The sequence below is a fragment of the Pezoporus occidentalis genome, unplaced genomic scaffold, assembly GCF_034315485.1.
Source record: "Pezoporus occidentalis ecotype Australia unplaced genomic scaffold, CSIRO_AGI_Poc_V1 ctg1, whole genome shotgun sequence".
Taxonomy (NCBI): Eukaryota; Metazoa; Chordata; class Aves; order Psittaciformes; family Psittacidae; genus Pezoporus; species Pezoporus occidentalis.
The window spans coordinates 17,777,166-17,792,966 of NW_026912778.1; the positions used below are offsets into that span (position 1 = coordinate 17,777,166).

Genomic DNA, 15,801 nt, shown 5'->3' on the forward strand with positions numbered 1-15,801 from the left:
GTTCAGTGTTTTACAGCTACATTGGCTTTTACAAGTGATCTTGCCTCAAACTAATGATAGAATAGTTAGAGTTGGAAAGGCCTTAAGATCACGTAGTTCCAACCCCCCTGCCATGGGCAGGGACACCATGTCACCCAAGGCTCTGTCCAGCCTGGCCTTGAACACTGCCAGGAATAGAACATTCACAACTTCCCTGGGCAACCCATTCCAGTGCCTCACCACCCTTACAGTAAAGAACTTCCTTATATCCAATCTAAACTTCCCCTGTTTAAGTTAATTTATTTTTGTTAACAAGAGAAAACAGTTGTGTGTATTTCTGAACACTTCCCTCCTATAGTAGGTTTCAGCCCCTGAGGGGGTTTTCACTGGGGAATGTGGACTTTTCACAGGTGATGAAAGTAGCAATTTTCTCAAGCAAGGTTTTGCTGTGAAGAGGGGCTAAGAGTTGTGCTATGTTGCTGTTTATTTTGGACTGTTGTTGTATATTCTATAATGGAGGAGGTATAAAAGTTAAGACCTAGGAATGAAACTAGTTATAGTCATCTTGTATTTTACCAGGTTGTCTGCAGGTGATGAGTAGGAAGGGAAAATAAAAGCAAATACTTCAGGACTTGTATAATAAGCAAATTTACTGTGTTTATATTTTTACTTGAGCAATAATTTTGATTTGTGTAGGCATTGGAGTTGGCTGTTTTGTTGGGGATCTGTGTGGTGGTGTGGTTTTTTTCTTTTTTTTTTTCTTTTAATTTCAGTTTGGCATTTATTTTTAGGAGATTGATTTCATTTGAGCTCTTACATTTCTTTGGGTATTTAGAACAAGCAATTTATCACTTGAAACAGAAGACTTAAAACTACTTTTCAGATGATGCAATTGTATAAAATCTGTGTTCAGTAGAGGTATAAGGTTTAACTAAAAATAGGATTTCTTTTAGCTACAGTGTACAGCCTTGTTTTAAATATTTCTTTCCATGTAAGTTTTGGATGTTTTTATAGATATTTAGAAAAATTAAAAACTCTTTGTTCTTGGATTTGTAGGTGCTTAAAAGTAGCTCTCAATTTTGTTTCAGGTTGTCTGTCAGAAAAATCACGTATCTTCAACAGTTGCTGCCATCCCAAAATGAAAACTTCATGGTTTACTTTGAACTGCTCTAAGCATTGGCATTTTATAGCAGTAGCATGCATGTAGTCTTTTAGATTATGAGAGCTAATGTTTATGTTCCAAATCCATTTTTGGGGGGGGAAATATTAATTAAATCCCACTCAGGGTAAACTAGGACAAACAGGGAAATCTTAACTGGAGATAGTATTAGTTCATCTACTGTATTTAATTATCTTGAAGTTGCTTCATTTCGTTAACATTGTAGGGGAAGGAAAATGTTCTGGTTTTGTTTCCTTGATGACTGTTTTGAATATCCTGTAATATCAGTCTTGCTGTACCCTGGCAGATAGAACTCTTTCTTCTTGCTTTTTCTTTTTCTTTTTTTTTGTGGGCTGAATAGGGTTTGTTTGGGGGGTTTTCAGTAGGAGCATTAAATGCTGTTTTATTATTTTATTATTCTAGGTTTTTGAAAAGCTTTTTTTTTTTTTTTTTAGTGTTTCATTTATAGAAGGAAGGTCATTACTCTGTCTTTAGGTAAAATATTATGTAAAACTTGATAAGATTCATCTTTATGGCTAAGTATCTTACAGATGTTTCCAAAATTACCCTGCCCGATTGTACTTGATTTTTATTTTCATACACTGGTTGATGTATCTGTTAGTTGCTTTTAAGCATCTGGGAGATGTGCTGGAAAGCCTCTGAACATTTTCTTGTCCTTCTTTCTTGTCTTCCTTTCCTTATCCTGTGCAAGACCTGTGTTCTTATGATGATACCTCCTTATTTTCTTTCTTTTTTCAGTCAGATTTTATAAAATACTTCTAGTTGTCATCTGCATTTTTGTTATGCTTCAGCTCATCAGCCTCCTGGAGTTTGTGTCTTCTGTGATATTTGTCTTTGTAGGAAGAGTAGCAACCTCCATTTAGCCATTTCAGAAATGCATTCCAAAACCTTTTTTCTTTTTTTGTCCTTTGGATTAGTTACTGATATCCACAACAGATTGACTTGTTAAGGAGTTAAAACAAAATTTGAAAACATAATGTAGGTTTAAATTAATTGAAATTCCTTTATTTGTTGCTACAATGTCAGTTGGTTCCAGAAGACTTACCATTTATTAGTATCAAGACTTAGGAAAGTCAGTAAGAGGGGGAAGCTGAAGCTATGCTGCCTAGCTAGAGGCTTGGGATGCTCTCCATAGTTGGCTGTCTGAAAGCTGCCACTGTTGCCTTGCTGGCTTGCATGCTCCACTGACCCTGGCTTTGCTCAACATTGCATTGCATCCAGTGTACTTGAGGGATGCCACTAGAAGGCATTATCTGCTTCTGCTAATTCATTTTAACTGGCACTGGTGGTTGTGTCCATATCTGATAGAAGACTAACTTCTGGTAAAAGGTCTCATCACTGTGGCTGAACTGTGCAACCATAGATCTAATCTACTATTACTCCCCTTATCTGCTGTCACTGCCTGAGCCACACCAAAAGCAGTAGTCATAAAAAAATTGAATGGTAGAGAGGAAGCAGGGAAAGCTAAGTAAGGGGTCAGTGGCAGATCTTCATGTTTAGTACAACTTTTCTTTCATTCTCTTAATTCCCATCATCCTTTGGCTACTTCTGTTGCTACTGAAAGAAAGTTGTGACTCTGAGGAAGGAGATGGAGGAGGAGGAGAAAGGGTAGGATATTAGGAACAATAAAAGCTTTGGTAATTAGTATGTGTTCACTGGGTATAGTATATTCTCTGCTTCAGTCCCTTTTTATTAGGCCTGTTACTGGCTTTTGCTCCTTGGTCACCAGGACGGTATAAGCCATCAGAGACCGAGTTGTAGGATGTTTGCAGGGGGTTGTATGAACTGAACACTCAGATTACTTGCTATGGCTGTACTGGTGCTTTAGCCAGCATAATGAGCTTCAGCTCTGACATAGGCATGTGAGAGTATTTGGACCTGATAGCTTCAAGGTTTTCTCCTGTGTATTCCATGCTTGGTCTTCAGCATGGCATGCAGACTCCTGTTCATGGAGTCTTGGTGACTCAGGATGAGGAGTTCGGAAGTCTTGTGAAATTAATTGGATTTTGCAGTGATTTGATGTGGAATACAAGTCTTTTTTTCTGGGTGAAGGCTAGAAAGCATTTTTATAGGTAAGTGGATTAAAATCCAACTTTGTATATTTTTGCTTTAGGATTGAGGGAAATCAACATGGACACTGCTGAAAGGAGAATGTCCCTCACTCTGTCCTGTGGGGGACCATTCTCTCTTCTCTCATTTCAGTTCCAGTGCTCACCTGATTGTACGACCAATCCACTTGCAAACCTCGCAAAACACAAGGAAGCTTTTCCTATTAATTTCTTCCATTTTGATTGTCTTGCTCTAAAGACAGATGTGTGGTAGGACTTGTTCAAAGTAAGTGGTAGGAGTGTGCAGTTAAGACTGTAGATTTGGAAGAGAGAAAAGAGAGGGGTACAGTGCAAATCTGTTCTGTCATCTTAAACTGTAACACAAAATCACACTCTTAATCTAGTCACAGTGAGTTATGTCACATTAGCCTATTGTGTAATAACATCACAAATAATTTCTGGTTTTGTCTGTGAAATTATCATGATAGAATTTTTTTTTTTTTGACAGCATCACAGAAACTAATTCTTTTCATGTGAATATTATATAATGGCTGGAAAATGGGAACAGCCAGTTTCCTCTCATACTTCTGATATGGAGGGACTTGTTCAACTTTAGGGAAGTAACTTAATTAACCAAGTTAGGAGTTTTCACTCTGAGTAGCAATGAAGATTAAAGGTTTCTAAATAGTTACTCTAAATAGTACTGCAAAGCTCCATTAACTGGAGCATTAACATCAAATTAAAAAGTACAAATGTATCATAAGACATAAATCCTAGTCCTGTCATAGAACCATTTCTTCTTCCCTTTCCCCCTCCTGGGGGTCATATTTGATAGAGTTGGTAACAAGCCTCCAGGTTGTTTTCTGTTTGTAGAATTGTAAAATGATTTGGGTTTATGATGACCATAACACAATTAGCCCTGTGAAAGCTCTGTGTGTATATGTATATATCACACACAGTGCACGTGTAGCATGTGTGTATATGTGCACTATCTATATAAATGTATTTTTTTAATATATTTATTTTTAACTTTTAGGTTAGTTCGTTCCCGTGTCACTCTGCAAATCCCTACTCATGTAAAAGATTTTGTGGGCGCCTTCTGGCTTGTCAGAATCATACCTGTATGAAAGAATGTCATCATGTTACTAAATTGAACAGTAATGCAGATGGAAAGAAGGTAGGTTGATTTCCTTTTTGCTTTTGTTTTTATGTATTTTATAAATTGTTTTCAGTTTTAACTGGAAAATAAATAAGCTGGAAAGCACAGGATCTGTTCTACATTCCAATGGGAGACTTGCCTGTGTTCTGTTCCCATTGATGCTGTGATATATAGATAATCTGTACTTCTTTAGACTATAAAACTGAGACAATATTATATATTTTGCAAATACTGCACCCTTTTTCGGTTTATATTGACGTGCATTACTTTGTTTTCACCAAAACCTGATTTAACACCCTTGACAAGTCTTTCTGAAGTCGTTTTTTTAACTGTCAAGATTAACTGAACTATCGATAATGCCTATCGACAAACGCACTTGCAATCTACTGGGGAAACTATTTACTGAGGAGAGCTTTAAACGGATTGAGGAGGCCAGAAAATCTTTAGAGGAGCAATTTGAAAACGTTGCAGAATAGGTGAAGACTTCTTAAAGATACTCGTGTTTATCAGTGTCTATTAGAAAGTGTCATTTATGCAATTAAGGTGATGTAGGGGTAAGTTGCTGAAGATAATATGAAACAAAAAGTAACTACAAAGCTGAAAATTGTTTTAGTTTTGAGTAGGCAAAAAGCACATAACTTGTGGTTTGAGAGAGTCGTGGTTTGGAGGAGAAGAATTTTTTAAGTTTTTAAAGCATTACTTGAAGAAAATGTTACAAGGCTCTGGGTGCTTAGAAAACTGAGCAAGCATTCAGTTGGATACAAAACAAATATATTTTAACTTACTGTTACATTCTTAACTTAAATAGGATGGTATCCCTGTGGAATCCAATTATAGAAGTAGTATTGTCATCTAATAATTGTATATATTGTAGCTATATGATTGTGGAACTTTTGTCTGAGGAGTATGAGCTGTTAGTGCAATTGTGGAACAATAACTTACAGCAATAGGGTGGCATCAGTAAAGTCTAAGAGTGACAGTTGTTTAAGCATCTCCAGTTATAAAAGGCTGTCTGCCTACTGCTTCAGTTAAACCAATTAAAATGTGAATGGGCCAGGATTATTCCTAGCTCCATTTGAATGAGGCAATAGGCTCTCAAAAACCTGGAATCTGTGTACATTTGAAGTATGGGTAAATCTAATGCCTCAATGTTCTTTGACTTTTTTATAAACTCAAGTTGGTTTTGACCTTTAGAGCTTTTGTTCTGTTGTTTTGGTAGACTAAATTGCAGTTGTAGTCAGAAAAGGGCTGATTAAATTCCTTGCTTGTACATCCGAGTAGTGATTTTCTGTCTGGAATTTTGGTTTCCTCTGCATGTTGTTAGAAAATGTTGCAGAAAGGCCAGCTGTTTGCTTTTATGTACTGTTAAATTTTGTATCATACTTTTGTAGTTGCTTTCAGTTGCTATTGTCTTAGATGTGAATTTTCAGGGGTTAGGTTTTGTAAATGCTCATTGTATAAAAGTTCATTTTTAAACTTCAGCAAAAATTGTTCAACTGTGGAAGCAGAAGAAAAGGCAACTGGAAGAAAATGAGGGGAAACTATTAAAAGCTTATATACTTACGCCCTTATTTTGAACAGCATAAAGTGAATTGTTGGCATGGAATTAGCCCTTTTTGGGGAAGCCTGCTGTAGCTTCAGTCTTGGATAAATTGTCTTTAACTTATGTAAAACTGAGCTTTTAAATGTGGTGGCAGGCCTTAAATGCTGTGCTATGTAGTAGGTTCAGTTGGTAAATCATAATGATCAATCTGTCTGTGTGTATTTGCAGACTGGGGTTCTGGAAAAGTTATTAAGATAAGAATACAAATAGAAATTGAGCTTGATTTACTGTGCTGATGTTGATTGCACCCCCCTAGAATGCGGATGACACCTCAGCTTTTGTAGACTTAGTGTAGTGTATGGTGCAGAAGCAACACCTCAGCAGCCCCATATAGCTAATGCTATATGGAAGATTATATAAAATATATATGGAAATAGAATGGAAATAGAATGGACTGAAAAGCTTGTATATGGAAATAGAATGACTGAAAGCTTGCCTCTTAAAAGCAAACAAACAAATCTCCCCACCCCTGTATTGCAGAGCAGTGTGTCATGACTAAAGTATTACAATGACATGGTAGGTGGGAAAAGTTAGTTCTGAACATGAAATTACTTCTAACAATTTGCCATAGAGAATGAACAGGCTTAATGGCAATTTTCCAAAGCACTAATATTAGAAGATCCTTTTATGCCCAGGAAGCAAAATGGAACTGTTTCTCTGACTGACAAACACTGGCATTTCTGCTTTTCTTTTAAAAGCATATTTTAATAATTATTTTTGCTTGAGGAATATCTTACTGAATAGCTGTGTTCCCTTAGCAAAACCACCCCAACTCTTTCTTCTTTGTAAAAGGTTATTGATGGCAGCTAACAAACAAATGTTTGGCACTTACTTTAGGGATTTTTTTTCCTTTAATTTTGTTAGGCAGGTCCAGAATGTTTGCAGTGTGAAGAGGAGTGTACCAAGCCCCGGCCACCCGGCTGCCCTCACCGATGTGTTTTGCCTTGTCACCCTGGGGATTGCCCGTCGTGTCTCCAGATGCTTAAAATAAAGTGCCACTGCAAACTGTCAATACTATATATTGAATGCTTGTAAGTGTCAGAACTGCATCTAACTTTTCATTTGAATGGTACTAACTGGAAACCATATGAAATGTTAGGAGATGGGAGGTACTCTTACAGCAAGTTATAAAATTTCTCCTTAAAGTTTTAATTCGTAATTTGATGGGTCTTTTTCTATTTAAAATTTGTCAGTGTTTTATTTGGTGTTACTGCTAAAATTACAAACGTATAGAGTCTCATGAGCAGAACTATTTTTGCAGTATTTTGAATTATGCAAATATATAGTAATCTACATAATGTCTGAGCTATGTGTGGTTCTTTTATAGTAAATAAAGAATTTTATATCAAGAATTAGAATGAATGTAGTCAGTGTACAGAGTCTTTACAACTGGTGCACTTCAAACTGTAGTTAATTGGAAAATGTGTTAGTAATCATTTATATTCCTTTTTAATCATGTATGTGGCTAGAAGGTAAGCTAGGCTTTACTAAGTACAAGGCTTGTGGATTTAAGCATTATCCTTTGTGTATTGCTCTGAAAACATTCATTCCATGCATGTATGTTCTTCTTTGTGCATTTTCTTTAAGGTACCTCAAATCCTCTAAATTCATGTGGTTTTGTCTGTAAGATGGTGTAGTTTATATTAGTCCCACAGACTATGGACAGATGACAGTACTTTCCTTTACAGTGAGATATACTTTAAAAATGCCCCTAATCATACTGACTTTTGTTGGTTTTAATTTGGAATTTATCCCAAATACGTCTTTCCTTTTACAGAAAACTCACAAGTGCTGATTTAATAGAAAAGGAACTTCTTATTTCCTGCAAAAATCAGTGTCCAAAAGAGGTAAGCCATATTAGCAAAGAAATACTTGATTTGGTGGGTGTGTGGAATTTTGTAAGGCTTTTGAAACAGTTTCATAGGCCAAACAAGCTAGAGAAGCTTAGCATAAGTGAATATGCTTTATGACAGATGTGAAGGTGGTTGGTGAACTGTACTCAAGAGGACAGTTCTTAATGTCTTGCTGTCAAATTAGAAGGCTATGTTGAATGATCAGAGATTTGTCTCCAAGGCATTAATGGCTTGAATGTTTTAAGCATGCAGATGAGGTTGAATGTAGAAGAGTGTGTCCTGTAATGTGGTTAAAAACTGGTCTTGAATTTATATCTTCAAAATAATGGGATGCTGTTTGATTACAAAAAATACTGAGGATTTTGCTTGCAGTTTTTCATGTCTCAGTGCAGGTCTGGTAATCCCTGTCTCTGCAACAGTTTGGGGAGGGTAAATTTTATAATTAATGAGTGAGATGAGTTAATAATGCCCTGCTGCGTTAATGAAATCTATGTTAAGTAGCATGAAATAGACAAGCCAGTTAATTTTTCTATTATATCTGGGTATATCTAAAGGGTTGCTATAAAAGAGAAGAATTATCCTTACTGCATGATGCTTAGACTATGAACCAGTGTATATAGGCATCAGTAAGGAAGATTCATGTTAAATATAGCTTCTGAGTAATAAAGCTTTTTGAACTGGAGAGGAGCTGGTTGGAAAAGCTACCAAATGTTCATTAGTAAGAGCTTAGACATGTTTCAGGATTTGCCTTACAGCAGTATTATCCATGACTGGATATGAAGGATGGGTGAAATGACTGCTTCCTTGTCCCTCCCAGTACTATTACCATATGCTGCTTGCATGCTTTCAGAAATCTAGGTGTCAGTCATTATTGTATGTTTGTTCTCTAGTCATGGCCAGAGTGGTATCTGTTTCTTCACTCCATTTCACACTGCAGGGTTAGAAAATTTATGAAGTGGAAAACTAGAAATAGTCAGGAATATTTTTGGAAAATGTTTCCACTGCTAAACTTCTCAGGATTTCTGACAAAGACGTTTGCACTGAAGAAAAATATCCCATAATCACTTACTGTTTTGTTGTTCTGGTTTGGCCTTTTACTGTGTAGTTGAGTCTCTTTGTCTCATGTAATATTTAGCTGGCACTCAATTTGATTCAACCCATTCTCCTTCCCTGATTCCACTCAGTTCCCTTATACAGGTTTACCTATGATGTCCTCTAGTCTGAGATTTCTGTCTTCTTACATCATTCATAACTTGTAGTTCTGAATTCTGCCTTAACCTAATAAATGTAGTCTCAAAGCTTTTCTTTTGGATCATTATTTTCCAGTGTCAGAAGCATTGAATTTGAATCCTTGCCTTTACAAGAAAACTTTGTTTTGGGCAAATGCAAAAGTTCACAGGATTCCTGCTTGTTTGTGTCTCTGTTCCTTTGTTTTTCAGACAAGATTGTGTTAACCCCAACAGGAAGGCTGTGCCTACTTGTATCCTCTGCTATTTGCCCTTGTAGTTGCCTTTCTGATGACTTTTTTCTGTAAATAAATATGCCTGTCAACATTTTCTCATCTGGATGTCTGAAAGCTGTCTTCTGGCAGGGGAATACTTTTACATAAATTTCATTGTCCATTTACCTCTTAATTTTGTCCTTCCATTTCCCTCTTTGTTACTTTGAGTTTATTTGCTCTGAAACTCCTTCCTCTTTATTTTCAAGAGCTGTTATAATCTCTTAACCTGAACTCTGTGTTCCTGTACTTAAGCTTCTCTTCAAAGATTTCCCTCTCCCTCCCATATCTCATCTTTGTCTTTGATTAATGTAACTGTTGTGATTTTTCTCGACATATTCACAAGACTCAGTCTGGGACTTAAAATCCATCTAGTAGTGCTCTTGAATTCCAGCTTGCAGTTCAGAATTGCCCTGTTCCACAGATGTCTTGTTTTACTTAATTCAGTGGGATGTGAAAAAAGCTTAGGACAACAGAGGCTGCTTCAGTTTTATAAAGCTTTTATTTAACTCTAAAATTCTCATTCTTAGAGATGCCTTGAAAACCTTGAGGTTTTATGCAGCCTCTGCTATTCAGAGAATCTTTGTAGTGTAATTAATGATGTAAAAATATATGCTCTTCCCTTCCTGTGATTCTAGCTCTGACTGGTTTTTATGAAGCATAAAAGTATTGGTACAGTCCTGCTTCAGGTTTTTTTGGTTGTTTTGTTTTGTTTTGTTCAGAAGAATTTAGTTCCCTTTTTTGTGAATACTGACCAGTGCTGGGGATATTTTCTCTCTTTTAAAAATACACTGCAACTTTGGGAAAATCCACTAGCTGTGTCATCACAGAAATTGTGCTGATAGTTCTCTTTTAAAGGAATCATTGATAAACACAATTTGAAGGAGCAGCCTTATCGGACATCACCCTGCCACTGTCACCACCGTCTCTTCTCAGCAAATACAAATCAAGTCCATTGAGGGCACTTATGACAAGAACTTGCAGACAACTTGGCCAAAAGATGGATAAGTTTACAAATATGTGTCCCCAAAACTAAATTTGAAATGTTTTGTGTGTAGTCCTGACTGCCTCAAGTAAGTTTCAAATCAGTGTTCTGTGGGAGTTTTAGAAGCTGACCTTAGCAGAGTTTAGTGAAGTTGTTGTTCACTGAAAATGAGTATGCAGTGTCACTCCACCAAACTTAGCATAGTGTGACTTAGGTTCAGTGCAATACAGTATTTTACTGAAGTCTTAGTTTCAAGATGTTTTTTCCTTTTGGTTAATGGATTGTGGTAGACACTATATTGCAGTGTTTGAATTTCAGGTAGCATGGTACATTTGGGGATTATGAAAATCAATTACATTGTCTAATCCCTTGAAAAAATACAACAGGAACTTGAAAGTCTTGAAAAGATTCATGCTTTTGTTTTGGCTACAGTATAAAACACCAAAAATTACTTCTAGTATTATACAGTACAGCTCACATTTTCTTTCTGCTTCAGGGTAAGCAAAGTCTTTATATTGTCACAGCTATTGGATGAGATGCTTTCATTAAAAAGCTCTTTCTCTTGCTTGGTAGCAAACACAAAATATCCTGTTGAAGGAAATTTAACTTTTTTTTAATCAGGGGTGATTAAATTCTTATCGTCTTTGCAGATGTTATGGGGCAGTTCTTACATAGAAGCTTTTACAGTGTGTCAGTTTTCATCTTTTATGTATTCATATAAGTATTTGTGGTTATGTTTAAAACTTTATTCTGTGTAACTAGTATTTTTTTTGGACAAAATAACCACACAGTGTACTTTTACTGTGCACTCTTCTACTGTCTTGATGTGAAATATGGGACATGATTGTGATAAATTCATTTTAACATGATAATGTGGTGGAGACAGTATCATACAAGTTAAGAGCAGCATATCTTTTTAAGAAGCAAAATTAATTACGCATTCTGGAAATATAATGGTATTCTGTAAACATACCTTAAAAATGAATGTGGGTTGCAAAAATTTAATTTTGAAAGGCAAGTGCACAGCTTTGGTCCATAAGGAGAGGGTTTTCCTCAGTGTCTGGCTTAAGTAGCGATGATTTTCATAAGACCTCTGGAAGCAGGGCCACCCTTTAAACTGAAGCCTCTGCCCCTTTGTTTAGAAGTGATAAATTTATCTTTGTACTTAGTTTTTGGGACTTTTGGGTTCAGCAGTAGCCGCCATTTTTCTCTGTCTTAGTAGCTGGTGCAGTGCTGTAGTTTTGACTTTCGGCCTGGGAACAACGCTGATAACACCAGTGTTTTTTAGTTGCTGCTCAGTAATGTTTACTCTGACCAAGGACTTTCTGAGCCTCATGCTCTGCCAGGGAGGAGGTGAAGCAGGGAGGAAGCAGAGACAGGACACCTGACCCAAACTGACCAAAGAGGTATTCCATACCACAGCACGTCATGCCCAGGATGTAGAACTGGGGGCAGTTACCCGGAAGGGCTAGAGCACTGCTTGGGTCGGGCTGGGTATTGGTTGGCGGGTGGTGAGCGGTTGTATTCTCTTTCCTTATTATTTCCCTTATCATTATTATTATTGGTGGTAGCAGCAGTGATTTGTGTTATACCTTAGTTACTGGACTGTTCTTATCTCAACCCATGGGAGTCACATTCTTTCAGTTCTCCTCCCCATCCCTCCGGGAGTGGTAGGGGAGGAAGGAGAGGGAGTGAGAGAGAGACCGTGTGGTACTGAATTACCAGCTGGGCTTGAGCCACAATAGGACTGTTGCTCAAAAGTGCTCAAAAGTTTTTTTTTTTATTAACAGATTGTTTTCTTTATTATCAGATGTATATTGACAGGTTGTCTATTACCTTTTGGTGGAGATCAGTTAAACCTCCATAAATGTTGATGACTTTTATCATCATCACACATAATGTCAAGATGTAAATGCATTGCCTATGGGGAAAAATACTTGTAGGATTTTTTGTTTGTTTTCAGAGCTGTAGAATAAATCCCTTTCTTTTGAAGTCCTTCCCATGCCAAACATAAAGCCTACTCATTTTGGTCTTTAATCCAAAGACAAGAGATCTTATATGGTGAAAAAGATCTAAAGGGGGTTCTGGTTTAGTGCCAAGGAGCTCATCATGGACACTTAAGCAAAAGAATCCTTTCCCACTACCTCATGAATTGAGCAGAAGCAGCAGCAGTGTTGGTTTTGTTTTCTGAGATCAGAAAACTCATTTCACTGCTCCTCTTGATTTTTCTTTTTTTTTTTTTTTTAATGTTGGTTTTGCATCAGAGGGAGTAAAAAGAAAGTCACACTGCCTGCTTCATTCTTGTCCTGCATGCCTGCGGATGTGAACCTGTATAGCTCTGTGCAGAGAACTAAATGTGTAAATTTGGGGTTCAATATTGGATTAAGCGTATCTCTGGCTGTGCAAATTCTGCTGCACTGGTAAGAATTTCACTGCAGCTGCATGTGAAGGTTGAGGTGAGGGTTACAGTCTTGAATTTGCAGCTCTGACATGTCAGTTATAAGACCGTTTAGTCTCTGACGCTATAAATGGAAATGTGTTTAATTATTATGGAAGAATAAACTGGAAGTAACAGTTCTAGCCGTGGATTGTTCTGGCCAGCATGTGGTAACTTGGAGGTGAGACTAGACTGTGTTACTGTGTATGATGCTTTGCATAGGGAGCCAGGAGAAGGGCTGTCTTACTGTGCAGAGGTCACGCAGTAATAAATTGGTTTTGCGAAGGTCGTGGTCACTAGCCATTATGACTGGTAGCCTGACCTCAGTAGCATACAAGGTTTAAAGACAAGTTTCTCCCCTCATCTTCTCAAAATACAGAATAGATTTGCTGGTGCTCATTTGTGCCTGAACAAGCCTAAACTGTTTCTTTGACCAATTTATTTTTTTCCCCTCTAGATAAAGCCAGGAGATCAGATCTACCATATAAGGCTTCAGCAGAGCAATTGAATCAGTGCTACTTACTGAATATCTAGTTCTGATACAAAAGAGGGTTAATACAAGGATGAAGGTGGGCTAAAGGAAACAACTGCTTGTATTTATTATTATGAAAAAAAACAACAAAACCCACCACCCAAAAGAACCCAAAACAACAGCAACAAAACTAAATGAAAAGTTGGAACAAGAGATGTTAGCAGTGATGAAATTTTCCCAAAGACTGGATTGATGCCTGACCTAACATTGTTTTCAGTAATGACCATGGCTCCAAAAAACATTGGAATTTTCTAATAAAAATCTGTAGACTGTTGGCAAGCCATGACAACTGCATGTAAGGTACTGAGAAATGCATCTCCATAACACATATATTTGGGGCCTGTTGTTAGATACAGAAAAGAACATTAAGACCATGCATGTGAATAAGCTCCTGGGAAACAATAGAAATGCTTATTGTTACAACATGATTAGCTGCAGAGAAGTGCAAATGAAAGCTGAAGATGTATTGGGAAAGGTATTCTATTAAGAATGAGGTGCAGTTAAGGCATTGTACGAAGTCCTTCCTGCTGAAGTGTCATTTAGAATATTACATGCAGTTGTGGCTACCATATTCAAGAAACATTGTGTTAAGATGGCTGAAATTAAGTGAAAGGAATATTATGGGAATAAAGAGCCTTTTATGGAGGACAGTAGAGGAATATTTCAATGTGAGGATAAGAGCTAAGGGGTTTAGAGTAGCTGGGAATTCAAAAAAAGCTCTTGCATCTTGTAGTATGCTCCTGGAACAGTCTCCTTAGTTAAACAATAGAAAGGAGAACGAATGGGGGATTATCTTCCTGGTAAGACTTTATCCAGTCCTAGAGGGATCATAGGAAGTGAAGTCCTCCTGCCTTTAGGAGAACTGGACTTCAGGACTAAATGTGGTGACTTAAAGGTTCATTCTAGTCCAGTGTGAAATGTTCTGAAACAGTGACTAAAAAAAACCAAGCCTAAACTGCAAAGTATCTGTCCATGTAATAATGGCTTGTGACTGGCATGGACATGCAAATCTGTATGTCTGTTATGTAATTTTTTTGTTAGAAAACTCTGTGTTCTGTTTGGGTATGTGTTTCATACTTGCTTAGATGCTGAGCCAGCTTCAGTGAGTGAACTTCTGCTAATCCCAATTTATTAATCAACAAGAAGAGTATACACCTGGGGTTTATAATTATCTTAAGTATTCTCATTCTTGTGGATGAAGTCATGTAGTATGTATGCATTTTCAATTCTTAGTAACTATAAAAAGATATTTCTTGCAGCGTTTTCCAAGTTGTGTTAATTTCTTGATGACAGTGAAGAGGTGGGATTTCACTTTTAATAAAGATCACCATCCAGTGCCATTTTAAATAGGTTGGAGATTTAAAGCTGCTGCTAAATTGATTAGATGTCTTATGTGAGATGCCGCCTTCAGTTATTAACAGTATTGGGTTATGTAATTGAAAATGAGAAATCATTATTGCTAAGATTTCTTACAGGCATGTGTATGAGCAAGGGATATTTTCAGTCAAGTTCTAACAGTAACTGAAAAAATCTGTTTGCTTTCTTGTATCTTCATAATGCTGGGAGCACTGCTACATTCCTAACAGCATATTTAAATTTGTATCTCAATTGTTAACACAGTAATAGAATTATAATATTTCATTATAAATGTTAAAATGTTAAAGATTGCACTTGCAGTAAAAAAGTATCTCTCAGATGGCAGAATTCTGACAAATGCAGAAATTTGTGGTTTTGTGAAATTGTTTTGGACATAAGAATATTGGTGACCTGTGTTTGACTTTTGTATAGTTCAGAAGATTCTTACATGCAAAATTTGGTTTTGTGGTGTTTTTTGCTTCTGATTCTTCCCTCTCGTTGACTCTGTCTGATCTGCAAGTTGCTATAGTACACTTAATTTCAGTTTTCAGTTTCTTTTTACCTTATCTACTCACATTTTGCCAATGTATAGATAACTAGGGTAATTGTTGTATGAATTACTGTGGAGATGACTGTGCCTGAAACATTCCAAAGGACAAATTGATTTTTAATCAAGCTGTGCCAATAAAAGATGAATCATTCTGCAGGAACTGAAATAAAGTAAGTAACAACCAAACATTTGCCAAAAGCTACAACAGCAACAAAAGTAATTCACAAGTGGAAAACCTGATGAACTGAATGAGTTTTCTGTTAAGCTTCTATGTTCATAGATTCATAGATTCTTTGTAATTTTATGATCTTTTACTGGTGTGGGGTTTCTGTTTCTGTGTTTTGTTCTTTATAGTTGCCCTGTGGTCACCGGTGTAAAGAGGTTTGCCATTCAGGTAGCTGTCCTCTGAACTGCAGCCAGAAGGTTAAACTCCGATGTCCCTGCAAGAGACTGAAAAAGGTACATTTCTAAGTTACAGTTTTAAGAATGATGCATTTTTTTTCATCATTCTTCGCATGTTCCTGGACTTGTGTGGGTGAATTTGCTCTGGTGCAGGTTAGAGTAGGTCCAGTTATTCTAGTAGAGCAGTTCACATCAGCTACAGATCTGGGTTGCAATATC

The 15,801-nt window shown here is 36.9% G+C and overlaps 1 protein-coding gene across 1 annotated transcript in view; it reads left to right on the forward strand.

Annotated features, from left to right (window-relative positions):
• NFXL1 (nuclear transcription factor, X-box binding like 1) overlaps positions 1-15,801 on the forward strand; it is a 47,465-nt gene that overhangs the window by 19,365 nt on the left and 12,299 nt on the right. The window contains exons 16-19 of the mRNA XM_062607518.1: positions 4,244-4,384; positions 6,834-7,000; positions 7,747-7,816; positions 15,535-15,639. Coding sequence (XP_062463502.1) covers positions 4,244-4,384; positions 6,834-7,000; positions 7,747-7,816; positions 15,535-15,639 — 483 coding nt within the window. The remainder of the gene's footprint in view (positions 1-4,243; positions 4,385-6,833; positions 7,001-7,746; positions 7,817-15,534; positions 15,640-15,801) is intronic.